General features: G+C 52.2%; 11 protein-coding genes across 11 annotated transcripts; 5 read left to right on the forward strand and 6 right to left on the reverse strand.

Moving 5' to 3' along the window:
• Positions 1 to 56: 56 nt before the first annotated feature.
• P170DRAFT_468213 (uncharacterized protein) lies at positions 57 to 1051 on the reverse strand (the record flags this gene model as incomplete). Its single annotated transcript, XM_024852540.1, has 3 exons — positions 993 to 1051; positions 795 to 938; positions 57 to 730 (listed from the first exon to the last, which is right to left on the reverse strand). The coding sequence occupies exons 1-3, from the start codon at positions 1012 to 1014 to the stop codon at positions 57 to 59; spliced, it is 840 nt and encodes a 279-aa protein (XP_024699864.1). The 5' UTR covers positions 1015 to 1051.
• Positions 1052 to 1314: 263 nt separating this feature from the next.
• Positions 1315 to 2739, reverse strand: P170DRAFT_468214 (Zn(II)2Cys6 transcription factor). The gene is made up of 3 exons (XM_024852541.1): positions 2570 to 2739; positions 1864 to 2495; positions 1315 to 1813 (listed from the first exon to the last, which is right to left on the reverse strand). The coding sequence occupies exons 1-3, from the start codon at positions 2636 to 2638 to the stop codon at positions 1387 to 1389; spliced, it is 1128 nt and encodes a 375-aa protein (XP_024699865.1). The 5' UTR covers positions 2639 to 2739; the 3' UTR covers positions 1315 to 1386.
• Positions 2740 to 3908: 1169 nt separating this feature from the next.
• Positions 3909 to 6315, forward strand: xlnD (beta-xylosidase XylA; the record flags this gene model as incomplete). The annotated part of the gene is made up of 1 exon (XM_024847169.1): positions 3909 to 6315. The coding sequence occupies one exon, from the start codon at positions 3909 to 3911 to the stop codon at positions 6282 to 6284; it is 2376 nt and encodes a 791-aa protein (XP_024699866.1). The 3' UTR covers positions 6285 to 6315.
• A 254-nt stretch (positions 6316 to 6569) lies between these two features.
• P170DRAFT_468216 (alpha/beta fold hydrolase) lies at positions 6570 to 7464 on the forward strand (the record flags this gene model as incomplete). Its single annotated transcript, XM_024852542.1, has 1 exon — positions 6570 to 7464. The coding sequence occupies one exon, from the start codon at positions 6570 to 6572 to the stop codon at positions 7368 to 7370; it is 801 nt and encodes a 266-aa protein (XP_024699867.1). The 3' UTR covers positions 7371 to 7464.
• A 702-nt stretch (positions 7465 to 8166) lies between these two features.
• P170DRAFT_368172 (HpcH/HpaI aldolase family protein) lies at positions 8167 to 9167 on the forward strand (the record flags this gene model as incomplete). The annotated part of the gene is made up of 4 exons (XM_024844843.1): positions 8167 to 8316; positions 8371 to 8522; positions 8593 to 8828; positions 8905 to 9167. 4 exons carry the CDS (start codon positions 8167 to 8169, stop codon positions 9165 to 9167), a joined length of 801 nt encoding a protein of 266 aa, XP_024699868.1.
• Positions 9168 to 9368: 201 nt separating this feature from the next.
• On the reverse strand, positions 9369 to 10894 carry P170DRAFT_440818 (RraA family protein). Its single transcript, XM_024850171.1, has one exon. The coding sequence runs from the start codon at positions 10813 to 10815 to the stop codon at positions 9445 to 9447; it is 1371 nt and encodes a 456-aa protein (XP_024699869.1). The 5' UTR covers positions 10816 to 10894; the 3' UTR covers positions 9369 to 9444.
• Positions 10895 to 12624: 1730 nt separating this feature from the next.
• P170DRAFT_288371 (estradiol 17-beta-dehydrogenase 12-A) lies at positions 12625 to 13954 on the reverse strand. Its single transcript, XM_024843225.1, has 2 exons — positions 13884 to 13954; positions 12625 to 13825 (listed from the first exon to the last, which is right to left on the reverse strand). Exon 2 carries the CDS (start codon positions 13685 to 13687, stop codon positions 12662 to 12664), a length of 1026 nt encoding a protein of 341 aa, XP_024699870.1. The 5' UTR covers positions 13688 to 13825; positions 13884 to 13954; the 3' UTR covers positions 12625 to 12661.
• Positions 13955 to 15454: 1500 nt separating this feature from the next.
• Positions 15455 to 17242, forward strand: P170DRAFT_440820 (cytochrome P450). Its single transcript, XM_024850172.1, has 4 exons — positions 15455 to 15646; positions 15703 to 15754; positions 15812 to 16537; positions 16600 to 17242. The coding sequence occupies exons 1-4, from the start codon at positions 15481 to 15483 to the stop codon at positions 17195 to 17197; spliced, it is 1542 nt and encodes a 513-aa protein (XP_024699871.1). The 5' UTR covers positions 15455 to 15480; the 3' UTR covers positions 17198 to 17242.
• A 190-nt stretch (positions 17243 to 17432) lies between these two features.
• P170DRAFT_392911 (Zn(II)2Cys6 transcription factor domain-containing protein) lies at positions 17433 to 19215 on the forward strand. The gene is made up of 2 exons (XM_024846001.1): positions 17433 to 17585; positions 17639 to 19215. The coding sequence occupies exons 1-2, from the start codon at positions 17496 to 17498 to the stop codon at positions 19202 to 19204; spliced, it is 1656 nt and encodes a 551-aa protein (XP_024699872.1). The 5' UTR covers positions 17433 to 17495; the 3' UTR covers positions 19205 to 19215.
• Positions 19216 to 19380: 165 nt separating this feature from the next.
• Positions 19381 to 24327, reverse strand: P170DRAFT_513732 (putative ABC multidrug transporter). The gene is made up of 4 exons (XM_024855143.1): positions 24071 to 24327; positions 21352 to 24011; positions 19612 to 21298; positions 19381 to 19534 (listed from the first exon to the last, which is right to left on the reverse strand). Exons 1-4 carry the CDS (start codon positions 24172 to 24174, stop codon positions 19411 to 19413), a joined length of 4575 nt encoding a protein of 1524 aa, XP_024699873.1. The 5' UTR covers positions 24175 to 24327; the 3' UTR covers positions 19381 to 19410.
• Positions 24328 to 24689: 362 nt separating this feature from the next.
• Positions 24690 to 26304, reverse strand: P170DRAFT_513733 (uncharacterized protein). The gene is made up of 3 exons (XM_024855144.1): positions 25759 to 26304; positions 25600 to 25677; positions 24690 to 25538 (listed from the first exon to the last, which is right to left on the reverse strand). Exons 1-3 carry the CDS (start codon positions 26295 to 26297, stop codon positions 24704 to 24706), a joined length of 1452 nt encoding a protein of 483 aa, XP_024699874.1. The 5' UTR covers positions 26298 to 26304; the 3' UTR covers positions 24690 to 24703.
• Between the last annotated feature and the right edge of the window lie 792 nt (positions 26305 to 27096).

The raw sequence follows: 27096 nt of genomic DNA on the forward strand, positions 1-27096 counted from the left end.
CTTCTCTCCAGAACATCCCACCCATTGATCATATGTAAACCCCCAAGAACAAACCCTCAAGTATTAGCCCCCAACCTCACCCAATCCGCAACTCTCCACGGCCAAAGCACCACCGTCTGACGCAATACACTCTCATCCCAAACCCTAACCACCTCTTTCCCTCCCCCTACAAATTCCCCTATCAAACCCCAAATCTCCCTCCACCGACACATATCACCCACATGCACCACAACCTGCATCTTCTTGGCCCTCCTCTCCCCACCTAACGAGCATGAACATGAACACAATCTCAAAATATCCACTACCTGTTCCCCAAACCCCCTATCAAACGGCTCATCTACCCCATCCAGCACAATAATGCCTAGATTCCGTGACTCAAGAGCCCCGCGCTGAAGGTAGTAAAGCATTCGCCCCGGGGTGTCTACTGCAATTTCTGGGAGGGGAGAGGTTGATAACTCCGTGGCTTCGGTTTGGGCACCTGTCGTTCGATTGTGAAAGCAGCAGTGGGTGTGTATGGGAGGGTGGAAGTGAGAGCCGACTCTGTTGGCGATTTTGTGAAGTACGTAGCTGAAGGAAGGGCTGGAGGTGAGGACGATAGATTGACATAATGGTGACAACGATGATGATGTGGTAGGGCTACGGTTAGTGGATGTGTTGATAAGGTTAAGGATACAGATGAACAAGAAGGTATGACGTGAGTGGAAGGGGCCCATGGCGAGAACGTGGTGGCCTGGGATTAGTTAGGGGTTGGGTTACAGGGCTAGGGTTGTTGGGTGTATAGAGGAGGTATTTACCTTCGAAAATAGGACGCATGAGATAGTGGAATGAGGATATCTCGCCATGTAGATTGTCGGCGTCTATCATTTCAGCGAGCTCACGCTTTAGATCAAAGGTGACATGTTCGGGCTCGGATGGTTCGTTGAGATGCTCCGGGGGTTCTTAATTTTGAATTAATTTGATATTTTCGATTTATTGGTAGGATGTAGACATACCTGGACCTAGAATCTCATCCATGCTGTTGGGTGACTGGTCTAATGATAGTCGAAACGATATATATCCAAGCCAAGAGTGTTCATGGTAAAGGTCGTGATTGACTCAGAAGGATCGACACGGCTATGAAAATCTTTAATGCCAAGCTCGGATTGCACGGTGAGATCCCGCGGTTGAAATTGATGGTGGATCAGGCAATCTAGAATGTTGTCGTACAATGGAATAATGAGAATGATTTGGCTGCATACTAGTTTTCTGACTAGCCTGGCAATGTTAGCCCTGTCCTAGTTTAGCGCTCTGTAGTTGTGGCCCCTTGACTCATGGGTTCAATTGAAATAAAACAAATAATTTGTACATCATGCTCAGCAATCCTACATTTACATAGTAAATCAAGGCCTAAAACTGAACCGCTCGGTCGATCTCAAATTCCGCCCTTAGAGACGTCGTGACGTCGACCCAATACTCCGACACCGGCTCTGATAACGGCAGAAGCTCCCTCCCGAGCCGGTAGCCCGCTTCTCCTATATACCAGAATCCTTTGAAAAAGTGTATTCCCAATGCATACAGCGAAAACACCAGCCGAGCCGGAAACTCGTTCGTCTGAAGCAATTCCATGAACGAATCGTCCAGCGACAAAGGCCAGAGGAATAAGTTTCGGCCCTGGGTCTCGACGGTATATTGACTATCCATGCTATCAATCAACCCTTGGCATGCGATCGCGCAGATCTCGAATCGAGACTGGTTGCCTTGACCGGGTTCCGTTTTGAACTTTTCCAGCACCAAAGTACCCATCCGACGGACGGTTGGACCTGGTACTACAGGGCTGCAAATCACTTCAGCATGATAAAGAGCGGGTGTGGTTTGGATACTAACCTAGGGGAGGAGGGGTTCTCGGAAGGGTTGTCTCGCCATAGATATTGTTCCATCCTCAGACCCGAACGAATGTTCATGTTCTCCATGGTTTGGTGAAAGAAGAGACAGCCTTTCAGAAGCGTCCTTGTCTGGAGAATATCAGCCAGATGGCTTGATTGGATTTTATCGCCCAATAGCGCAATGCGAGCGTTCGCGAACAAAGCAATGTAAATTGAGCATACCAAGGCTGGCCGCAGGGTCGAGGCGGAAACTTGACCCACGACCCTCCTCAGCTCCGAACATGCTCTGTTATTGTAGTGTGAGCCAATTTCTAGCCAGGTCTGCCGGCTGTTGGGCTCTAGATATGCAAAATGCAAGGCTGTAAATGCTAGAACGCTGTCCAAGACATAGGCATGGGAGGTGGCCGCCTCGGGGAAAAGGTTGTGCCACTGGTGATAGTCACTAGGACTGGAGACAGTATTACTTGTATTAGTGTAGTAGTGATGGAGCAGTTTTGCTTCTAGCAAGCGGTTGGATGAAGAATCTGGCGATTGGGCCTTGGGACTGGGCGTGGCGGGTGCGACGGAATCGCCGTACATGCAGTCCAGCTTCCGACCAAGACAGAATCCACACTGTGGTACTGATTCGTCGCACTGTGGTCAGATTTAGCCTGCGATTCTACTTGGTCTATGGAGGCTTTGGGTGTGGCAGAGGAACAGAGAGCTACCTTTATGTGTCTTTTCTTGCATTCCGAACAGCCTCGCCTGGATTTCTTGTGGGCTCGTCTTCGGAGCATTATGAAAGACGATATAGATCGACGAACGGAAAGAGAAACCCTGTGTCACATCTAGGGCTATACTAATACGAAGCAAGAGAAGTGTGGATTCAAAGCGAGAGCGTTGTGGGACATGAAGAGAGACGGATCCGCGGGAGAGCAGAAGTCAGCGCCAAGCCTCCTTTTCTGTGTTGAGTTCTCGATGGCCATCTTCGTATTGTGCCTGGCTCATGGCACAGTTCGCAGGAGCTTTTGGAGCTCAGAATAACCCAGACAGTTTTGATTTCTCAAATATTCATCTTCTCTCCTTATGAAGGTCCAAGTTGCAGTTTTGCTGATCCAAGCCAAGAATGTAAAGCCCCTTACATAAGCCCCTGGAGTGATCGGATCTCCCGCGGACTGAACAAGCATCAGCCACACTCGCAAGCACAATCCTTTGGCATCCCCCAGGAGGTTTCGCCGAACTTCTGCCATCAAATAGAATGGCTGCCTCGATGTGGGAGCGATGAATTACCCCGAAATCATCCAGAACCTTGTTTTCTTCCTTGAAAAGCAATGATGGACGCGTCTTGAACTCGGCGCGCATTAGGTTCGCTCCATCGGCTAAATACTGCAATGGGGAGTGGAGATACTGCCACTTGAATGTATTCATGATCGAATCCTTTCATCCCGTGAAACTGGATCATGCAACAATCAATCAACCGCCTTCTTTCTGGCTAAACTGGTGTCTCAAATGCCGTGCTCGGTTGCTGGAAGTCTGGAAGGCAAGGGGCTTTCACCGTTGCGCCATCGTGCAAGGCTTCCCCCCAGAAGAACAGAAATAATGCCCTAGGACAGGGCGGTCGGAAAGAATTCCGCTAATCTGAGTCTTGTCACTTCTTCGACAAATCGACGAGGGTACCCGGAGTAATTTTCGGCATACATACGGAGTAGCAACAATCCTTAGATCTCTCCTCCCGCACAGGGCGAGCTCTGACGTCAATAGGACCAACGCAACATTCAGGCTAAATCAAGCTTGCATACAGAATATCGACGAGAACTCGGTTTTGTTTTGCTTGAAGTCGGACAATCCCCGCGCCTGAATGTCGGATCGACTGCGGGACTTGCTGGATTTGGCCTGAGCTGTGGAGTGCGGAGTCGGGGAAATTGTACATTTTCCCTGGCCGGATTTCCATGCACGGGAGCAGTGTCTCTTGCTGCCTCGCCAATATGACAACCGAAAGCTATAAATTGCCCTTTGGGCTGCCCGTATTCAGGCAGGAGCTCAAGCATCGTCCCGGGCAGTTTTGCTATGCCTTCTCTTACTTCGATCGCTGCCGCGCTGGTGGCGTTACTGCCCACCGCGTTAGCTCAGGCAAACAAGAGCTACGTCGATTACAACGTTGAATCGAATCCAGACCTTTTTCCTCAATGCGTCGCTACGATTGATTTGGGATTCCCCGATTGTGAAAATGGTCCCCTCAGCAAAACCCTCGTGTGTGATACATCGGCTCGGGCCCATGATCGCGCGGCCGCTCTTATTTCGTTGTTCACTTTCGAAGAGCTCGTCAACAACACCGGTAATACAAGCCCGGGGGTTCCGCGACTGGGCCTTCCACCTTATCAGGTCTGGGGAGAATCTCTTCATGGAATCTTTCACGCCAATAACACCCCCGAGGGCGATTGGAGCTGGGCAACGTCTTTCCCTCAGCCTATATTGACCATGGCGGCGCTGAACCGATCCCTGATCCACCAGATTGGAGATATCATCTCTACCCAAGGCCGCGCCTTCAGCAACGTCGGTCGGTTCCCTCTCGATACGTACTCCCCCAACATCAACAGTTTCCGCCACCCTGTCTGGGGTCGTGGTCAAGAGACACCTGGGGAAGATGCCTATTGCTTAAGCTCTGTATATGCATACGAGTACATTACTGGGATCCAAGGCGGCGTGGATCCGGATCATCTGAAGCTGGTCGCAACGGCCAAGCACTATGCGGGCTACGATATTGAAAACTGGAATGATCATTCACGCTTGGGCAATGACATGCAAATCACCCAGCAAGACCTTTCGGAGTACTACACACCGCAGTTCCTCGTCGCAGCCCGTGATGCCAAGGTCCGCAGCGTGATGTGCTCCTACAATGCGGTAAATGGCGTACCCAGTTGTTCGAATTCCTTCTTCCTGCAGACTCTCCTCCGGGAGACGTTCGGTTTCGTCGAAGATGGCTATGTGTCGGGCGACTGTGGAGCTGTGTACAACGTGTTCAATCCTCACCAGTATGCGGCAAACGAGTCTGCCGCAGCTGCCGATTCCATCCGGGCGGGTACCGATATTGACTGCGGAACCTCCTATCAATACTACTTCAGCGAGTCTTTCGATGAGAACCTGCTGTCACGGCAAGACATCGAAAAGGGGGTCATCCGCCTGTACACAAATCTCGTGCGACTGGGCTATTTCGATGGCAATAGCAGCAAGTACCGTGACTTGACCTGGTCCGATGTCGTGAAGACGGACGCTTGGAATATTTCCTACGAAGCTGCAGTTGAAGGAACTGTGTTGCTGAAGAATGATGGGACTCTCCCACTTACGAACTCGACTAGTAGTGTTGCACTTATCGGTCCGTGGGCCAACGCAACGACGCAGATGCAGGGTAACTATTTCGGACCTGCCCCTTACCTAACAAGCACTTTGGATGCACTCGAGGCCTCGAACTTGGACGTGAACTACGCTTTCGGCACCAACATCACCTCCGACTCCGATGAGGACTTCTCCGAAGCACTTGCGGCTGCACGGAAATCGGATGTTATTATCTTCGCTGGCGGCATTGACAATACCCTAGAATCGGAGACCTTAGACCGACTTAACATTACTTGGCCCGGCAAGCAGCTGGACCTAATTGATCAACTAAGCCAGCTGGGAAAGCCGCTGATTGTGCTTCAGATGGGTGCCGGGCAAGTCGATTCCTCATCACTTAAGTCCAACAAGAATGTGGGCGCTTTGCTTTGGGGAGGATATCCAGGCCAGTCTGGTGGCCAAGCCTTGCTGGATATCATTACTGGCAAACGCGCCCCGGCCGGTCGTCTGGTCACCACCCAATATCACGCCAAGTATGCGGAAGAATTCCCTGCCATAGACATGGGTCTCCGACCAAACGGAAGCAATCCGGGACAGACTTACATCTGGTATACGGGAACCCCTGTCTACGAGTTTGGCCATGGCCTCTTCTACACGACCTTCCGTGAATCAGGGAGCGGCGCCAGAAACCGGTCGTCCTTCAATATTGACGATCTTCTCACTCAACCCCATCCTGGTTACGCCACGGTCGAGCAGAAGCCATTCCTCAATTTCACTGCCCGTATCACCAATACCGGCAACACGGCCTCGGATTATACGGGGATGTTATTCGCCAACACTACCGCCGGGCCTGCGCCGTACCCCAACAAATGGCTTGTTGGATTCGACCGCCTCCCAACTTTGGAGCCCAAGTCCTCTCAGACTTTTGCAGTCCCGGTGACCATCGATAGCGTGGCGCGCACCGACGAACAGGGCAATCGGGTTCTTTACCCGGGTCGGTACGAACTGGCCCTCAACAATGAGCGGTCGGTGGTGCTTCCATTTACCCTGACAGGCGAGGCAACCGTTATTTCGACGTGGCCGTCGGAGCATCAGCAGATCTCCGGTGCATAGTGGGATGGATTGACCGGGGACAATGCATTGCACCGAGGTTATTCATTTTTCGCCCGGTTCGCAAGCTGATACCATAGATAGTTGAGAATAGACTTCTAAATTTCGGGCATGATCCGTGGCCGAGAACCGCCTTCCCCGGTTCCCCGTAACGGCGTGAGGAAATTTCGCCGAGCGCGTGGACCGAACCTTAAAGTTAAATCATGATCTTTAACTTATTAATTCCAGACCATCTCCGGAATTCATACTCGTACCTTCAATCATCTGTAATTCCTTCATTCGCTCACAATGGCGCTCACATACACCACAATCCCGCTTCAAGTACAAGGCGTGAACCTCCGCCTCTCCACCATCCACCACCTCACCTCCAACCCGCCCATCCTGTTCCTCCACGGCTTCGGCTCCTGCAAAGAAGACCTCGCCGACGTCATCCTGCACCCGGCCCTGCAACACCACGGCTACATCGCCTTCGACGCCCCCGGCTGCGGCCACACGCAAAGCGACAACCTCTCCGCCACCGACATCCCCTTCCTCGTCGCCACCGCCACCGCTGTCCTCTCTCACTTCCAAATCCCCAAATTCCACCTCATGGGCCACTCCATGGGCGGGTTGACCGCGCTCCTCCTCGCCGCCCAATCCCCCTCCGCCGTCCTCAGCTTCGTCGACATAAAAGGCAACCTCGCCCCCGAAGACTGCTTCCTCAGCCGCCAAATCTTCAACTTCCCCTTCGACGACCCGGAGGCGTTCCTGGACGCGTTCATCGCGCGCACCCGCGAGACGCCATCCTTCGGGAGCCCGTTGTACGCGAGTACCCTGCGCGCGCGGGTGCAGGCGGGCGCGGTGCGGCCGATCTTTGAGTCCATGGTGGGGCTGTCAGATGGGGAGGATCTGCTGGGGATGTTTTTGGGATTGCAGTGTCCGAAGATGTTCATGTTTGGAGAGGAGAATCGGGGATTGTCGTATTTGCCGAGATTAGAGGGGGAGGGCGTCGAGTTGGCGTTGATCCCGAAGAGTGGCCATTTTCCGATGTATTCGAATCCGGTGGAGATGTGGAGGCGGATTGAGGGGTTTTTGGAAAGGGTGGGTTAGACTTTTGGGTGGATTGGAGGGGATAGAATAGAATAGAATGGAATAGACTGGTAATGGAGACTAGATTGTATATGAAAAGGTAGAAGAAAGAGGCTGGTGGCTAGAATAGGTAAAATCTAGGGTTTGAGTGTCGCGTGACATCTTACATTGTTCAGCTTTCTCGTGTGCAACAACAATGAACTTTTCTTCATTGTTAATAGAAAAGGAGGGAAGACTATACTGGCTAACTGTGCGATTCTATCTGGAGATCTCTGGTTTATACTCAGGAACATGTCGCTTAGTATACTTCGGAAGACTGTGGTTTTTTATAGTCAATCTACTCAGAACTCACCAATCGGACTTGACAATGAAACATCTATACTTGCGTTAGAACCAAGAATACGATGACCAATCAGTTGTAGAGTTACGCACCACCGCATGGCTAGCATGTCAGTTGGAAAGCTTGATGGTTGGCTGAACTTTGGCCATGTAGACTTGCAAAAAGCTATCTATTTCTAAGATAGGTTGCATTAAAGTAAATCATGAGCATAAATCGAACGTTCCGATCGGTAATCAATGATTGAATCCGATCATAACTGCCGGTAAAAGGTCAAAGTGCTGCAGTTAAGCACCGCTCGGCATAAATGCATCATCCCGAGAATCGTCAACGAACAGCCGAATCTCTCTGATATAAGGATTGCAAGTCTATATCACTACAGTCCAATACCTCTTACTGTACATTCCATCACCATCCTTTCTAGTCCTCTTAGGAACCCAATTGCACAACCCAAACCATATACCCACCACGATCAACAAAATGGCATACCCATCAGCTATGACCAGCCTACTTCACAACCCCCATCTCCGCCTCCTCAATGCCCTCCGATCCAACGCAAAGCCAATCATGACATTCCTGGGTCTTCCGTCTTTCCGAACTGCTCAAATAGTGGCACAGACCGGCGTCGACGTTAGCCCCCTCCCGATTACCCTTACTCTGAATCCCCACTGACATGTTAGCCAGGGCATCATCATCGACTGCGAACACGGCCACATCAGCGATGACTCCATGCACAGCTCTACAGCAGCTATTGCCTCTCTTGGCATCTCCCCACTCGTTCGCCTCCGAATGACGCACTCGGACCTGGTCAAACGGGCGTTAGACGCCGGTGCTCAGTGAGTTTAGCCCTGCACTTCCTGTCTAGGTGTGTCAGTTCAGTAGTGTAACTGAGCTAACGGAATCCAGTGGCATCGTCGTTCCTCAAATCAACACCGCAGAAGAAGCAAAGGCCGTGGTTCAATGCTCTAAGTTTCCGCCACAGGGCAGCAGGGGCCAGGGCTCTGCTTTCCCGGCCATCACGCATGGCATCGATATCCCGACTTATTTGAAAACGGCGAATCAGACGCTTATCACTTGTTTGCAGATTGAGTCGAAAGAGGGGGTTCAGAAGGTTGATGAGATCTGTGCGGTGGATGGGGTTGGTTAGTTATTCCTTTCTTTCTTCTTCTAGCTACGAAGTGGCCGGCCTGTCAAGGGTGTTTCGCTAACGCAGTCTAGATATGCTATTCATCGGGCCAAATGACTTGGCCCTGTCGGTTCTTGGATATGTCCCTGCGAAGGGCGATGAGCCGGAGTTCGTCGACGCCATAGATAGGATCGTGGCGGCCGCGAGGAAGCATGGGAAATGGGTGGGCCGGTTGTCGAATGATGGGGAAGCGAGCAAGGAGCATCTGAAGGTGTTTGATACGGTGGCTATGAGTTATGATATTCGGGGGCTTCAGAATTGGTATGTTTCGGAGTTGAAGGTGGCGAGGTCATAGGGATGTAAATAGAAATGGTCAAGCTGTGCTTGATTGATATTGACAAACTTGTTTCAATCCAAGATGTATGCCGAAGCACTTTTTATAGTATCCAAGGTACGTTTGCACAAGCGAATCCCCATTGAGCATTTTCTGTAATATTAGCGAACGCGGTGTGTATAAATACTCAAACTTCCATGATTTGTTTGCATTCATATACCAGTTTAGAGAAAGATTGGCTACCATATAAAGAGTTGATCCAAAACCATCAATTTATGTTCATAACAACAATTCCATCTTAACCCTTTCGCTGCAGCGTGTGATAACCGAGCTTCTCTCTCGCCTCCGCAATCGAAGCACCGCCAGCAATCAACTCGCGGATCCCTTCTTCGCTCTTCTCGACCTTTCTTGCAACCTCTGCCACCTCCCTGGCTCGATCTCTCGGAACAACAACCACACCATTTGCATCAGCCACGACAATATCGCGGGGCTGCACGCGCACCTTGCCAACACCGACCGGCTCATTGACGCCCCCGACCTGAACGCGATCTTTGCCCGTCCGCATCCACCGTCCAGCAGTGAAAAGCGGGTAATCGTCGCTAATCGCCCGGTTGACGTCCCGACATACGCCGTCGATCACCGTCCCAGCAATGCCGCGAATCCCAGCGTACTGCGTCATGATATCGCCCCAGACGGTGCAGTCCGTGCGACCGCCGTTGTCGATAACCACCACGTCGCCGATAGCAACGTCGTCGATGAAATCGCCTACGCTGCCGGGCGGGTTGCTGGCGGGTACGTAGCGGACTGTGAATGCCGGTCCGACGGTCACTTTCTGGTAGTTGGCCAGAGGCATGATGTTGAATACTTGTCCGTTGATGCCGAGTTTATCCAGCGCGTCAGAGACGGCAGGGGTGTCGGAGTCGGCGAAGAGAGCTGAGAGCTCCTGGTCTTCGGGGCTCGCGTCTTTGGGATTCCGAGGTGACGGCGCAGCTGCCTGTGTAGGGGCAGTAGTACCGCCCTGGCGAATGGCTTCGAACTTCGAATCATGCATCACCTCCGACACTGGCTTGCCAGCACGCACGTCCTGAACCATCAGCGCCTGTCGCCGATCAATCCGTTCCGCCAAATCCAGGACCTCATCAATGCGCCCAGCAGGAACAAATACACTCCCGCACCGATCCGCAATCACGTAGTCGTCCTGATTCACGGTAACACCTCGCATCTGCACCGGTGACCCGGAGTCCACCTGCACGAGCCGATTCCTTGCACTGATCATCGTCACGCCGCGGCCGTAGACGGGATACCCGACGTCGCGGCTCCCGTCGATATCGCGACTCATGCCGTCGATGATCGTGCCGCGGATCTGCTTCACGCGCGAGGCATTCGCAACGATATCGCCCCAACAGGACACACCCTCGGCGCCGCCGGAGATGACCAGGATGCGGTCGTCTGTGGTCACGGCGTCGATGACCGGCGTGAGCAGGTGCGTCGTCGGTTTGGCATCTGTCTTGGGCCCGACGGTGATGGTGCTGGCGCGCCCGACGATCTTGGGACAGTCCCAGAGGGGGCGGAGGCCGTAGGTGGCTCCTTTGAGTTGGAGGAAGTCTAGGGCGTCGGAGACGGTGTTGGTGTCGAGGGCGGAGAGTCGGTCTAGGGTGGTTGAATCCATTGTGGGGGTTGTGGTTGGTATTATTTTTCTTGCAACCAAAGAAAATTATCAGGGTCGATGAATCGTTGCGAAGGTGCCCTGCCTCTAGCTACATATACATATCTATAGATTATAAGGTGTTGCTGGTATATCGGGAACTCTCTGCTATCCCGACGGATCGGTGAAGCAACCACTCCGCCGATCCGGCATGTGGCGAGACGGCGGCACGGTACTATTTCACCGATGGAAGTATACCGAGGGGTCAACTGACGTTTAATCAGAGTTTACATCTGACTGGATGTATTGTGACGGGCTGTTGGTGACGTGCCGATATTCTGCTGGTCTCGTCAAGGGCTCCTCTCGGTCATACGGAGTAGTCGACACGGCAATAAGTAATTACTACGCCATTCTATGCCCCGAAGCAGATATGTGGCAACGGTCAAATCTTTAAGATTTGCGCCCTTCGTCTCATTGCTTACGACGCTGTGTACTCAACATGTGCGTGAGAACTCGTCGGAACCATAATCTGCAAGGAATATTGTTTTGCAATGTGCCATATCAAAGTCCATATAAGAATGAAAAAGAGATTCGTTTATCCCGGGATCGCACGCTGCGTTGGATCTTATAGCTGCTCTTTTGCAGACATGCCAGACTCAAGTATCTGAATGCCAAAGGGCAACCTAATCCCTGAACATATTCTTGTTGAAAACTTCGAACTCCATCTTCGTGGTATAAAACTTGGTTAAGACCTTAAATTCGAGTGTAGTCCTTCAGACTCCCGCAAGGCCTAACGGTCTGATAGACAGCCCTGGGTTCTTCCTTTCACATAGTCAAGAGTCACACCACGCAAGGTATGTAGTAGTGTGAAGCGACAATTAGAGCATCCAAAGGTACGTCTTCACGTCCCTAATGTCAGTCTTATTTCTCACCAGGCCACTGCCCCGCATGCGATAAGAATAGACCTATCCTCCGCAATTCAAAACGCATATCAAACGGTCGAGTTGCAAGCAATCAATCGATGTGATTCCCTTATCTCGTGGGAAAGATCTTGCTTCCGATAGGTCAGCCTCGAACAACAAAGCGCAAGCCTACCTGATCTTTGATATCCTGACGATCAATCAAGGAAGTCCTCGCGGTCACGGCGGCGACCCGACCTTGTCAGTAATAGAGCTGTATGACTGGACCGAAACTAATAAGCCTTAATAACATCAACCATGGCAGGGACAGGGACAATGTCCAGGCTTATCCTATGGATAACAACTCGCTGCATGGCTGTCTGACAGAGACCGGACTATTCTCCCCCAGAGGATGAGATCCCCCGCATTCTTACTCCATTCGGGGTGATATGACATGTGGCATATGCATGGACTGATGGTCGCTATCTTGGCGTCATCGCGACGTGGATCGGCAGGAGTTGAACACTAAAATCTTATCCCACGTTCGCGTCCCACTAGGAGTAATATTGATGTGTTTTAAGCTCCGAGTCTGGGGCTCAGCGGGTCGCTTGGGTTCTGGAATCGGCAGGTCAATAAGGCATATTCCGATGCATGGATCCATGGCATTTTGCTGATATCAGATGGGACAAGGCGTACTGATGATCTTACCTGGGTATGTTGAAGAGAAGATATCATGCGTATGTGGACAGTTCTGAGGAATTGCTTTCAGCCCGTTTGCTCTCTGGTCCGACCTGAGAATCCCGGGTCACTGAAACACTCCTTCATCAGGGTGCAGCATAAATCTGATCTCTTTTTTTTTTTTTTATCTAATCCTCGTCAACCATGGAGTCAGAATTGATAATCATGGAAACTACTCCCCGTATCCCACTCCTTAGGGCTTACGGCAGCTGACGCCAATCCCTGATCCCTCATCATCTCACCCTCCTGTCCACGCTCTCCCATTCATCCTTCAACCCCCTCAAGACCCGAATGGAAATCCACTCCCGAGCCGCCTCCGGCAGAATATCATATCCCCACGCCTGCAGCACATGCGGCCAATAGGCCGCCACCAGAACCGGCCGATAACCTAGTCTGAAACCGGGGCTGTGTCTTGATCCTGGTCCCAGACGCTGCAGCGCCGCGCGCGCCATGCCCCTCGACGTCGGCACAAACCACCCCTCCGCGAGCGGATGGCCGTCGCTCTGAACGTTCCCACAGATGATGCCTTGGACGGACACGGGCATGTTCTCGGCGCGCATCTCGGCGTGCAATGCGCGCGTGAAAGAGTCAATGTATGCTTTGGAAGCAGCGTAGACAGAAAGGTACGGTAGACCTGTAGCGGAGAGAGACGAGATATTCAGCACGAGGGACGGCGCACGCGATAACACTGGAAGAAGAATGCGGGTAAGCTGCGTAGTAAAGTGTGCGTTGACGTTCATGACACGCGTCACTTCTTCACTGGAAAAGTCCCTTAGACGCTGGTACGTCGATCTAGTCTGGCCGCCTTGGCCACCGACGTTGTTGACGAGCACGCGGAGTGAGATGTCCTGCAGGACGGGGGTCAGGGATGTAGCGAGCGAGGCTGTGGGGGTCGAGGCATCGAAGAGAAAGGTGCGGATAGACCGCAGGGGAAAGGCGCTGCGGAGTTGGGCCGCTGCATCCTGGAGTTCCTGGTCGTCTTTTCCGTGGATGATGACGTTGAATCCGTGCGCGCAAAGCTCTTGTGCAAACCCGAATCCGATGCCGGCTGTGGAACCGGTGATCAGGGCCCAGGATTCGTGGTCTTCAGTGGTGGAGAGATACTCATGGATTGATGATGGGAAGAGGTAGGTTGCGGCGTGGAGGCAGAGCTTTGTGAGGATGTAGAGATGAACGAGAACTCCGGATATGTAGATTGGTAGTTGAATCATGGTAATGTGGAGGGTCGAAGCTGCTTTCTGGTGACACACAGAGCACATTAGCCCAATGGATATTTTATAAGATGCTGTGTTCTTCCATCCTTTCTGACAATTCGCTCCTTAGGCTGTCAGCATTCCTCCAGCGCTTACGACGGATCGCTTCCTCTCTTCGCTGATCCCTGCTCGCCTTCAGGCCTTCTAGCCCGTTCGTTAGTGTTTATACTGGACTCTGTTATTCTGACCAAGGCGAACTAACGTCGATCCTTTCGAATGACTCAGAAAATGTCAAGTTCATCCACAGTTTCTTTTCAGACTGCCAGGGTTATTGCCGCAGCTACGACCACTGCGAAATGACCAATAACGGCGTGTCGCATGGAGAAGCTCTTGTCAGCCTGAATCAAAATTCCAACGTGTTCACAAAGCAATATACCCCAGCAGTGCGCCTCGGACCGAAAATAAGACTTTACGGTAGTAATCTCCCATGGTTCTCCTGGCGTATTCAGCAGACGCCGTAGAGATGGCTCATCGAGACCAACATCTGCATGCAACAGTAGTAGGGGACTATACGAGAATGATCCACGCCGTGAGATGGCACAGTTTCCCATTAAGCCGAGTACTAATCAGCCGCTGACGAGGAGACTCTGGGACAAGACCAATCCCGGGCAGGGATACGTACGGCTGTGGTTGCCTCCATGGAAAGCACGAAAGGCTCCAGGGTCAGGTACCAAAAGTCAGCTTTAGCGTGATCCTTCCACGTCTAACCAAGGTCCTGCATGCGGGAAATGGTCTGATGGTGGGTGACGAAATACCCTCCAGCAAAAGTGTATATACCGCCTATAGCGAACCCGGTTCACTCCAGCTCGGCTATGGTAGATGATTCGAGTCAGAGATAGCACGACCTTACAGTAGTGCTTACAGGCTTGAGACAAGCCATTCAACGAGCATCGTGTCCTGGCGCGATAACTTCGGCGTTTAGTTTCTGACTACCTTCGAGGCGAAGTTAATTATGGCAAGGCTGGTGACGGCGAGGCTGCCCAGAGGCACAGGAAATTCCAGTGTTTTGGAGTCGTAGCCGATGGGGATACCAGAAGGTTAGAACGGGTGATCTGAAACATTCAAACTGATCGGCTCGAGAGGCGTCTCGTTCTGAAATCATTTTGCGAATGGACAAGAATTGAAAGCCGCAGGGCATTATTTAAGGTGTTGGGGAACGAAGGTCAGGATCCTCGTAAACAAAGCTACCAGACCAAGGAGATCAGGCTGACAACTAATCAGTCAAAATCGATCGACAAATCGCGGCTCGGATACGTTTGCCTCGGTGCATGTGTCGATTGATTGGGCTTCTATTAGAAACTTCCCAGTCTATAAAATCGAGAAAACTGTATGGCCAAGTCGAGGCATGATTTCAGGCTGAATATTAACTTCTATTTTGGTTGCTGACACCTAGCAATCCTGACTTGGCTCTCCCTGTAAGCAATTTGATACTCCCAGGATTCAACTCAGCCTGCTCACTGGATTAGATCTTGTTATCAGAAACCACTCATCGGTTGGTTTTCGTACGCAGCATGACTCTACTGTGCCTCTTGTTCTCTTCCTGGCCAATCTACTGGTCCGTTGTAGGTTAGTCTATGACTCCCAAAGACCAAGGAATCTCAGACAAGATCTGAACACGGGGTTACTAATCACCTAGATCCTTCTGCGTGGCATGACGTTCACCCTCTCATCGCCTCTCAGCTTGCTGACGGTCGAGAACTCCAGGAGCCACAGATGACAGAAATAAAAGGACGGTACCTGCGGCTGTAGATACCCCGACATGTAGGTATATCTATTGCTTTGAAGCGGCATTGTGAATCATGGCTTCATCTCTTACTGTCGCCTTAGTGCCCAGCAATAGCTACCTTTTCCCAATTGTCGGTCTTTGTCTGACCCTGCTGGTATGGCGCTTCTGGAGGTTCGTGATTCGTCCCAGACTTTATCCGCACGATCCTAAGGAGCTTCCTTATTGGATTCCAATCGTTGGTAAGATTCCGGCCCTTATATATTTCTGGGGGTAGATGTTAAAGGTTTTTGCACAGGACATGCCGCGGCATTTTTCAATAACTCATATGTGCTGCTGAGAAATGGAGAGTAAGTCTATCATGCATTGTGTCAACAAACGATCCAACTCGATACTAACCAGCGCAGCAAATACTTCCGCGGCTCCAAAGAGTCTTACGCCGTGGAAGTCATGGGTCAAACAATCTACGTGGTGACGTCCGCCCGCGACAGCGCCGAGATCTACAAGAACACGACCACAATGTCTTTTGAGATCTTTGTGCGCAAGTTCATCCGAAGCTGTGGCGCCAGTGACGAACTGCTGGACAGATTGTACGGCGCTCCTCCTTCCAGCGGCGATATCGAAAGCAGGTCGCTCGGCGATAAGACTCATGACTTCCACGGCATGCAGCTTTTCCCGGGCGGTCATCTGCCGGAATTCACTGCCATCTTCAAGGACTTTCTGGAAGATGCTGTGCGGATGGATCGGCTTCCAGGAAAGCGGTACATCACAGCCTCTGGAGACGGCTGGGTGAACGTGAAGCTTCTAAAACTTGTCTCAGACTATTTCGTGGACGCGGGCCAGCGGACGTACTTTGGTAAGCGCCTGGGCGAGATCGACCCCGATCTGGTCTGGACGTTCCTCGAGCTGGAGGATCGGAGCTGGCAGATTCTGTATGAGATTCCGGCACCGTTTGCGCGCAAGGCGCATGCGGCACGAGATGGGATTATCGATGCGATTCAGAAATGGTTCGAGACACCTCGGGAGAATCGGCCAGACGGATCGTGGTGGATGACCACGATGGAGACGGAGATGAAGGCGTTAGGATTCAACACCCGCGAGATGGCCACGACGGTGGTTCCAATTTATATCGGGTATGGTGACCTCTGATTCTGCCGCCCATTTTGATCAGAGACAAGATGCTCACTTCATGCAGAAGCAACACTAGCACCCGGAAAGCCTGTTTCTGGCTTCTCGCTTTCCTCCTCTTCAACCCCCAGCTCATCGACATCGTGCGTGAAGAAACTCGACCGGCATTCGGCAACGGTCCCGTCGACCTCGAATACCTGAAGAACAACTGTCCCAAGCTCAACGCCATCTGGATGGAGACTCTCCGCATGGCCACGTCCGCCGCCTCGTTCCGCTTCCTGACCGAAGACACCATGGTCGGCAGTAAAATGCTCCGAAAAGGAAACCGAGTGCTTGTACCCAGTCGTCAACTGCACTATGACCCGGACGCCTTTGGCGACGACGTCCAGGCCTTCAACCCGGACCGATTTTTGACCGGCAACAAGCTGACCATGGGTCGGAATTGGAAGCCATTCGGCGGTGGCAAGAATCAGTGTCCCGGCCGTTTTGTGGCCCAGCAGCAGACGTTCCTGTTTGTTGCCCTGCTGCTGAATCGTTTTGACATCGAGATGTTGCCTGGGCAGAAGTTTCCGCGGTGGGCTGAGGGAGACCCGTTTCCAGGGATGATGCCGACGAAGAATGGCGATGATCTGACTGTGAGACTGACTGAGAGGAAGGAGGCATAGTAAGTATGTAGAAATACCGCCGTCATCAAATTGATTGGAGTCTCCATTGGATGCTATTAGTAGTAGAAGTTGTCGCTTAGAAGATGGTTTTATTTTTATAGAGAAAGTGGATCCACGTGACGCTAGACCCCATCCGGTGCGCGGGAGCGACGCTAGCCTGAACAGGATTAGTGGCTGTCTATACTTGACTTCTGCTTCTTTCGGCTTTCTTCTTCTTGACTCCCAACTGCGCCCCCTCCAGAGGATGTGAAATACTACGCACGAGAAACAAACAAGCAGGAAATTAGGTCATGCCCAGATGTACAGGCCTGTGCCACCGAGGCCCAGGAAAACAGACATTGTCCGATCGCGCACAGGCTGTCAACCCTGTCGCCAACGAAAAACCAAGGTCCCTCGCCACTGATGTCAAATCCTTGTCCAGCAAAAGCTAACACCAGTTAGTGCGATGAGCGAAAGCCAACATGCGGTACATGCGCTAGGCTAGGGAAGGTCTGCCAGGATCGAGGGCCAGAGTTCAGATTCCGCGTGGTGACTGGGCCTACAGGGCGTGTGTCGCCGGAGGCCGAACAGTCGTCGGCGGATATATCACCCAAGCCTAGAAGCGCAGAGGACACTCAGATCTCAAATCTGGACCTGATAAGGTCTCTGCAGCACACAGAGAGGGATATCTTCTACTCCACATACTGGGAAGATCAATGTCTCCCGGCACTGCATCCAATCTTCCATTCCGTGTCCCGGCTCATTGTCGACAGCGGGATGTTGAAAGACGCCATATTGGCGCTGTCGTCCTGTAATTTGAGTCGCCTCCATGCGGAGCAGAGAGCACAGTCACCTACGTCCATGGGCCCGTTTAGTCCCAGCCTTATCCACCAGACAAGAAGCCAGCTGTACTATTCCTCGGCGATCAAACGATTCACTACTCTAGATCAAGTCGAGTGCCAGGCCAATGCTACACTCGCGCTGGCAGTTCTCGTTCTGTTCGCATACATCGAGTCCTCGATGGGAAACTTACACGGCTTTTCGTGCCATGTCCAGGGCCTGTCGAACATTTTCAGCGACCTTCACGACACAGTCACAACCCCCGAGTTCAAACCACTACTCTCTGCCTGGATGCAAGTTCGCTTCGTGGTTTGGTGGGCCCGTGCCTATTTCAGCTCCATCGAGGTGCATCAACAGCTCCCATCCATCGTCTTACATCAAGCACTGAACGAAACTAGCGCCTCGCTCCACGACCGTCGTGTCACCATCCTCAGCATCATGTGCGAATCTCATCGCTTAAACTTCCAAGCCGCGCTTCAGCACTGGACTCGTAGCACAATATCCCAAGACTCCACGCCCGAGGACCCAGCCATCCAACTCCTAGCAGAGCAATCCCACCGCCTCGACCAATGGTTCCTCCACCTTCCCCCCTCCGAGCAACCCATCTACCATAACACCAATCCCAACACCGACCCCATAACCTTCCTCACCCACGACTCCGCCCTCAACTTCTCCTACGCCCTCATCGCCCGCATCATGACCTCTCCCTCCTTCCTATCCACCCTCCCATCCAGCACGCACCACCACGGCACCGAATGCCTCCCCTCCGAACCATTCATCTCTCTCCTCCTCCGCGTCCTCCAAGGCACAGATCTCCGCACCTCCCTGACCCGAAACAATTACACCATCGGCTTCTCGGGCCTCTTGCTCGCGGCTCTCCTGCGGTGCCAGAACCCTGTTCTAGGGTACCAGATCCAGGACTGGCTACAGAGACTCCGCGATCTGCATCCGACAGAGGAAGGTGCGTTCCCTGTGTATCAGACGCTAGGGGTCGCGAGGGCTGTGAATCGCCAGAGGGAGAACGGGTTCGATGCGTTTGCGATTAGTTTGCCGGTTGATGATGGTGGCGGGAGGCCGAAGTTTACGGCGTATAATAGTCAGAGGATTGATGTTTTGTTGTTTCATGGGAAGTGGAGGGGGTGTGGGAGGTTGGGAACGAAGGAGGCGGTTATTTGGGGGAGTGATTAGTTTGCATTTTGATGGGGATGGGTGGCTTTTTCTATAAAACGTAAATACTATCAAAGCTAAAGCTGATAACTAGGCTATATATAATAACATCGCTTGGGAATCCAAAACTAATAACTTACTAAATCTTCATATCGTGATCGCATTGTATATCCCCCTATATATATCATTATGTCCCAGAAATATTTTCACGATGTTCATGTCTATTCTCATCCCGAGGACGAACCCTCGCCTCCCTCAATCATCTGAATCAACTCTTCATATTCGCCGGTATTACGTAGCATATCCCAGAACACGCCTTGTCTCTTGACCAGGTTGGCAGGCGAGTCGTTCCTAGGTTTTCCAGATCAGCATTCACACCTCACTCGGAACAAACAAAGGGGAAGAAAGAAAAGGGGGGAGGAACATACTCAACAATCTCCCCATCCGCCATAACAAGCACACGATCATAGTCCATAATCGTGCGCAACCGATGCGCAATCGCGATGATCGTGCAGTCCGAAAACATCCCCCTCAGGACCCGCTGCATATGCATGTCGGTCTCATGGTCCACGGAGGCAGTGGCCTCGTCGAGCAAAACAACCTTGGACCGACGACACATGGCCCGCGCGAGGCTGAGAACCTGGCGCTGGCCCTGGCTAAAGTTTTCGCCGTTCGCGGCCACCGGCGTATCGAGCGTTAGTGGCCGGGTGGTGGGTTTTGCGGCCGCGTGGGCATCGGAACTGGGAGCTGGGCCCTCGGGAATGTGGATGGAGGAGGTGCATGCGGCCAGGGCGGACTGGAGTTCGGTTTCGCTGGATTCGCCGAAGGGGTCGAGGTTGGAGTGGACGTCGCCAGAGAATAAGACGGGTTCTTGCGGGATGAGGGTGACGCTGGTGCGGAGGCGGTTGAGGAGGATGGTGCTGATGTCGACGCCGTCGATGGTGACTCGGCCGCTGGCGAGATCGACGAAGCGGAGGAGGGAGAGACCGAGGGTGCTTTTTCCGCTGCCAGTGCGGCCGACGATGCCGATTCGTTGGCCGGGATTCGCGACGAAGGAGACGCTGTGGAGGACGTCCGGTCCGTCGCGGTGATAGCGAGCTGAGACGTTGTGGAATTCCACCCGTCCAGAGACCGGCCAACTGGCGGGGACGGCATGAGCGAGGGCTTGCTTGTCTGTGAGAGGCTCTTCGGGTTCGATTTTGGCGTACTCGCCCATGCGCTGGAACGAGTTGAGTTCGACCTCTAGCTCGTTCATGGATCGTACTAGAGTCAAGATGGTTTGGCTGAGACCAATGGCATTGGTTAACGAGAATCCCACCAGCCCTGCAGATCCCGACCAGAAGTAGGCCACACATCCGGCTGCAGCGGCCACAGAGGCGGCGCAGAAGTCGGAGCGAACCGAGACCCAGCGATTGCAATTGTACTGCGTTTCGGCGGAGCGAGCATGAACGGCCAATCTTTCGGCCAACAATCGCTGAAAGACCTCGTCCATACCATGTCTAGCGCGGATCACACTCAAGCCGGCAAGAGAGTCGGTGAAGTGGGAGAACACAGGAGAATAGTTGATCGAAACGAGACGCTTGATGGAGACTTGAGCACGGGTGTACATCTCCCCGATCACGAAGCCAGCAGTACAGATCACGGCGGCCGGCAGAGCGAAGATAGGCATGATGGATGCAACGCTCGCGATTCGCAGCAGAAAGCGTAGCCCGTTTTCTATGGACATCCGCAGCCAGTCGATAAGTACCGTGTCCATTGATCTCGTGTCGTTTCCAAAGCGGTTTATTGCACGTCCGATCGGATTCTCATCGAACCAGGAGATCGGCGCAGACAGGACTGCTGTCACTAGTCTCTGATGCATTTTCTTAGCAGCAACCCAGCTGCCATACTGATATACCAGATTATTAGTTAGCTGCAACAGGAGAAACACAATGATCGCGATGGCGTATACCGCCAGGTAGAACATGGAGTTCGGGTGTTCGTCTTCTTCATAAGTGCCGGTCCAAATAGAAAGCCAATATGTGATGCCAAAATACGCCAGCTGCACCGTGATAGTGACGAGGATCGCGAGTGGCGCGTAGAGTGGCACACCGAATAACCTCATGTACTGGAAGACTTTTCGCCAGCAATCAGCATCATATACAAGTATCGCAGCAACGAGAACTTACACATCGTGCGGGGAACCCGCCCAGTCGCAGCCGTTTCCTTGGTCAAGCGCCTACCCTTCGTTACGGGTTGAGGATCTTGAATAACTACTGGTGCAATGTTGGACATAGGCTCTGACGGAATATCTTCGGTTTCCACCCTCTGTGGCTCATTGAGCGGCGTCGATGTGCCTGTACCCGGCCCAGGAGTGCTGCATGGCGTCGGCAGCGCAGACGGCAGGACACTCGTAGCGGACTTGACAGAAACCACCTTCCCATGCTCCAAGCGCACGGTCAATTGAGCGTCTTGAAGAGCAGCTGGATAGCGTGTGACAAGCACCACGGTCCGGTCTGAGAGCAAGCCGGAGCGGAAACACTTGTCATATACAAGCGTAGTCGTATGCGTATCAAGGGCAGAGAATATGTCGTCCAGGAGAAGCGTGCTTGAGTGGGAGTACAAAGCTCGCGCAAGAGACACGCGCTGTTTCTGGCCTCCTGAAAGCGACGTTCCTCGCTCACCGACCACGGTTAGATCCCCATCTGGGAGTTGACGAAGATCCTGGATCAGACCACTCGCCTCGACAACAAGATTATAACGGTACTCGTCAAATGGGCTGTAGAATAGAATATTCTGACGAACTGTATCATTCTGCAGCCAGGGGGCTTGAGGCACATAAGCAACATCGCGTGGACAGGATGCAGTGCCGGACTCCAAAACAGTTTCGCCCAGCAACGAGAGAAGCAGCGAGGTCTTGCCACTTCCGGTAGGCCCCGTCACGACATTTAGTGCCCGGGGCCTGAAGTGAATCGATATATCCTTTAGCCTGAACGCAGCAATAGGCGTTCGCTTGAAGGTCGCCTGGTTGAGTTCGAGTGGCCCATCGCGGTGCCGCTTAATCTCGCCTGCGGTGTCGAAGAATCGGTCCACGCGTCGTAAAGACTCTGCTCCCTGTGCAGTGTATCGGCTGACATTTGACAACCAGACGAACTGAGAACGCAAAGTCTCCATAATTGACAGCGACGTGAACGCAACCGGAGCTCGCAGAGGAAGGTCGGTGAACAGGACGACGGTTGAAAACATCACCAGCAAACTCATCATCGGCAAGAGATCTCCAGCCATTGAGATGGTCGCAGCGAAAACACTCCGCCTCCAAAGGCGACGCTGCTCGACGCCTCGGACACCGTTAATTGAGTCCATAGCCGCATGCTCCCATCCAAAATACTTCAATGTCCGTATGGAATTGAGATACTCGGATATTTTAAACAGACGAACATCAGTAGCCTGCATGACCGAGCGTTGGATCTTCGACACTTGGCGAGATGCCAATGCAGGCAGGGGAGTCAATAGCAGCAGCGTCAGCACTCCAAGCAATGACGGCCACCCGATAATCCGATAAAGAAAAACAAGCGCAATCGTGATGGAGATCGGAGCAGCTGCAGAGACGTGGAAGATATCCCGAGAGTTGTAAATAGCGTCGACGTCGTACGACATCAAGGTAGTCAAGTTAGCCTGGCTCGACTTCGACGCCCCCTTCGACGTATCTCCCGGCTTCCGCGATGACTTCGCATTCTTGTCGGCATTCGAAACATCCACAGAGTCGTCGTAAATATACGATCTCATAGCAGTTTGATATATCTCCTGGACCAACGAGACATTGACACGGACAAGCAGCCGAGTAGCTGTAAAGATATACTGCTGGTAGCAGAGCGATCGCAACATGGGTCCGACGAACAAAAGGCAGATCCAAAACGCAGGATGCACGACGGCCGATTCTTCTTCCTCAAAATAAGCCAGCAATCGCAACATGGCATACGGGGCGACGAACTCCACCACCGCCGTCGTCGCCGACCAGCACATCATCGTCTTGATTTCGGTCCTGAGCAACCTGCACAGCGTTCGGAACGTCTTCCCGCCTTTGAGACGTTGCCTCTTGATCTTCTTCAGCCATTTCGATGGCTCGTCGTACGACGGCAATGGCGGTAAATCATCCATCGTCAGATCCTTCCGACATCCACGCAGGATCACATAGGTGATCCACTCGTAAGAGCAGTAGTACGAGAAGAGAGAGCACGTTTCCTCTGGAGACGTCTCATCGTCAATCCACAGCTGCTCTCCAGTCTCCGAGTCGGGTATGAAAGAAGACCGACGCGGTCGAGGAGTAGCCAGTGCAATCACCACCACAGCGGCCAAACAACCCAACAAGGCCGCCGCGGTCGCTCTTGGACGATACGTCGCGCCCACAATAACCATGGGGACCACATCCTGCAGAAACCCCAGAATCAAGGCTCCGAGTGCGATCGCATTCATATGGACATACAGCTGGACCCGGCTGTCCCTATTCTTCCACCCCAGTCGAACCAACCCCAGCACGACCAAATAACTCAGCAGAAGCGCTCGTTGCCAGCCACTCCCATACTGCAGCTCAACGCAGCCCAAAACACAAGCCACGATACACGCGACCAGATGCGCCACCGCATAGGGCAGCGGGAGCAGAATCTCAGACCCGCCACCGCCATTCGCAGGTTCCGGATGCAGCCGATGCTTCGATCTGCGGAAATCTGCAACATAACGGAGTACGACAGACATGACGCCCATGATCAACGACGCCAAGAGCACGACTACATGCAGATTGCCCCCGGCTATCAGAGCCGAGAGCTGCTGAGTTCTATAGCGCCATAGTTGCCTGCGATGCGGAATTAGCAATTGCAGATGAGAAGAGAGAGAACATTGAGTTAATCTAACCTCTGCATATGCCCACCATTGAGGGTAGAAATGGGCTCGTTTCCCGCGGCTTGCCATGTTGAAAGGAAGATGGCCTGCTGGGGAGCTCCATAGATGGACTCCATAGCGGGAAGTCTCAATGGCCAATGCCTCCACGGAGCGCGAGTGACGGGCGGGATCGGCCCTCATAAGCTTGCAGCCAAGCCGGAACTTCTTAAATGTCAGTGCTCCTGCATCAGAGGAAGATTCAGTGGCGTATGGATTGCTATCGAGCACAGGCAGGACCGACAAGGGGCAGACACATCCAAAGGGCGGAATCGTCGGAGTCAAATTTCGACGAGCGGCAGCTGGCTTAGTCATCCCCGGCCATGATGCAATTGCACCGGCGTATAGCAAAACACGCGCCATTAATCAATTTCGGCTCCTTCGTTCAATCAGCTGGGAGCTGGAGAGATTGGAGTTCAACTAGTGCTGTCTAGTGTCGGGGCTTCGCGTGTGATTGCACGATACCCCGTCCGAATTCCCTATCTATCGGCGTTATCTATACTTACTTATCGCGAGACAAGACACGCAATCAAGAGACAAGCGAGAATGCCATTATTTGTGAGAAGAACTATAGTAACTTGAGTTTACTAATAATAGCCAATGACCTGCTCAGAGTCCATAATGATCCAACGGCGAACGGCCGTTTCGATATCTCCATAAGCGACTGAGATGCCAGCCCGGATCAGTCCAGCCACAGCGTTCACTTTCCAAGGCACTGATGGGTGCCATTGCTACCAAGTGAAAGAAATCATTTACTCCTATTGTCACCTCCCCATTATCAAGGGGGAACATAGGATCAAGGTAGTGCTGGACAAACAGGTGGCCGGGACTCTGCCTCAGAAACAAATGACCAAGGTACCGATTTCTCATGCGGATGAAATGTATAACTCCCCACAGGCACACGAAGTCGTCTGAGTTTGCGTAATGCTCAATAAATGGGGCGCGTTGCCACATGGGTGCGCCGACTTCGATTACTTCGAGAGCGGGTGGCCGTGGTGAAGCCGTTTGTTGTCCCCTTTCCGGGACCGAAAATCCTCGGCCCCTTCCCACGTTTGCCATTTGCTGCTCTCCCTGTTCGTGCAGTACACGACTAACGTTCTGGTACTGACCGGCTGCAGGTCCGCGGTCTTTGGGCCGAGGCTCCCCGACACGGCCGTCTTCTCCTGGAAACAGTCGGCGTGGATCATTGAAATGATTGGCCGCATTGCCAAAGGTGTAGATTTCCAGTTTCTGCAGATGCCCCTGCGAGATCTCACCCACAAGCCAGTCCACGATAAGACTTGTCGCTATGCCTCCCTGGCTGTGAGCAATGAGAATCAACTTGTGGCAACCGTCGTCCCAAAGTGTTTCTTTGATGATCTCGTACGCATCCCGGACATCTTGCGTCGCATAGCAGAAATTCCTTTGAATTAGGCACTTGATTAAATCGAAAACGATTCCCGCCCTGTACGGGGCATTAGCAGCCGTGATACTAGACTCTGCGGTACTGTGAGCCAAAGACCTACGTAGGAGTATGGATTCCTCTGACGGGCCGGAAAAATATCTGAGAAAGCCGATTGAGGCTGTTCTGCATCCAGTGGGTTCTGCCAGTGATGCAAAGAAAGTCTCCATGTTAGCTGCCCACAATCCACCACTGAAGAAAGGGATGAAAGGTTCCAACTTGCCCGACTGCAATTCCATTCAGGAAAATCCAACGTTCATGTTCCCGGGGCCAGGGGGGGTTCTCCGGGAGCATGTACGTTGAATGCAAAATCCGGTCCCCCCTGTTCAAAGTCCACCTGCAAATAACCTTATTCACTTTGAAAGCCAACCAGATGTAAGGCAGAAGAAATGGTGCTGGCATCAGGCAAAAGAAACTGAGAACGGGTAGTGATATTAAGAAACCGACTTGATAAAATATAAGAATGATATGCACCAGGATAACCCAAAGGTTCTCCCACGTAAGATTCAATTCGGCTATTGGTCCGTCCGAATCCCTGAGCGGACGAAACATCTGGGGTATATGCCGGTAGAATTGCTTAGCCAGTCTAAGGTCACTGAGAAGTAGCCTCCATGGAGAGGCCGTGTAGGGCAACGGCGGGTCCTGTGTGTCGGTAGGTCTGGAGGCAGTGAAGATGGGGATGGGATCCATAGTGGCTGAAAGTATCAATATGGTTGAAATAGATAAAAGAGCGTATGGAGTTGTAGTGTTTGAATGGAGCATGGATAATTGAGCATTCAATCTTGGAGGGATGTTGAAAGAGTGGCTTTGCCGGTTCCTTCCCACTTCTCACGGCCATCGTTGCGACTTTCCGCGGAAAGAATCACCGATCTGCCTTTTATGAATGAGTCTTTGTGCCTTTGTTCCTCAATAACAAAGCAACATTCAGGGCTTTAGTGGAATTTCCAAGCAGATTTAAATGACACAATACGTAATCTTCCATGTCCTGGAGCACCTGAATGTCGAAAGCCATTGAATGTCAACGATCTGAATACTAGATTTTCACGATTGGCCTGGTGGATAATACCGTGTTTTGCTTTCCTTTCTTCTCTCTTTCCAGGAGAAGTGCAAGTGTCTTCCTCGATATCTGGCAGTTTGGCTATTTGCTTCCTTCGCATCACAGGGCAGAATGAGGCGGAAACAAAGGATACAAGGCAATCCGCCTGTTCAGCGGTGCTCACTCGTAAAGCATCCCGGAAGCGCGATCTCCAATCTTTCCTTTGTAACGGCGTCTTTCCTTTTTCTTTGTTCACGCACAAACTATTGGTCCTAATAATTGCATTATAGCAGAGGACACCTCCGGTAAAATGCGGTCGATATGAAAGCCCATGAATGAATATAAAGGGCTTGTTTGTTCGCGCTCTTTGAGCTCTCTTCTTCCCCTGTCAACTTCAATTTCCTCAAATATATTCATTCTCCAGATACCATGATCATACGTCTGCGCGTATCAACTTTCAGAAAACGAAGAGAAGACATCGAAAATTTGAAGCCGAAGCCAGTGCCATAGCACAAGGCACTGTAT

Source organism: Aspergillus steynii, assembly GCF_002849105.1.
Source record: "Aspergillus steynii IBT 23096 chromosome Unknown P170scaffold_9, whole genome shotgun sequence".
Classification (NCBI taxonomy): Eukaryota; Fungi; Ascomycota; class Eurotiomycetes; order Eurotiales; family Aspergillaceae; genus Aspergillus; species Aspergillus steynii.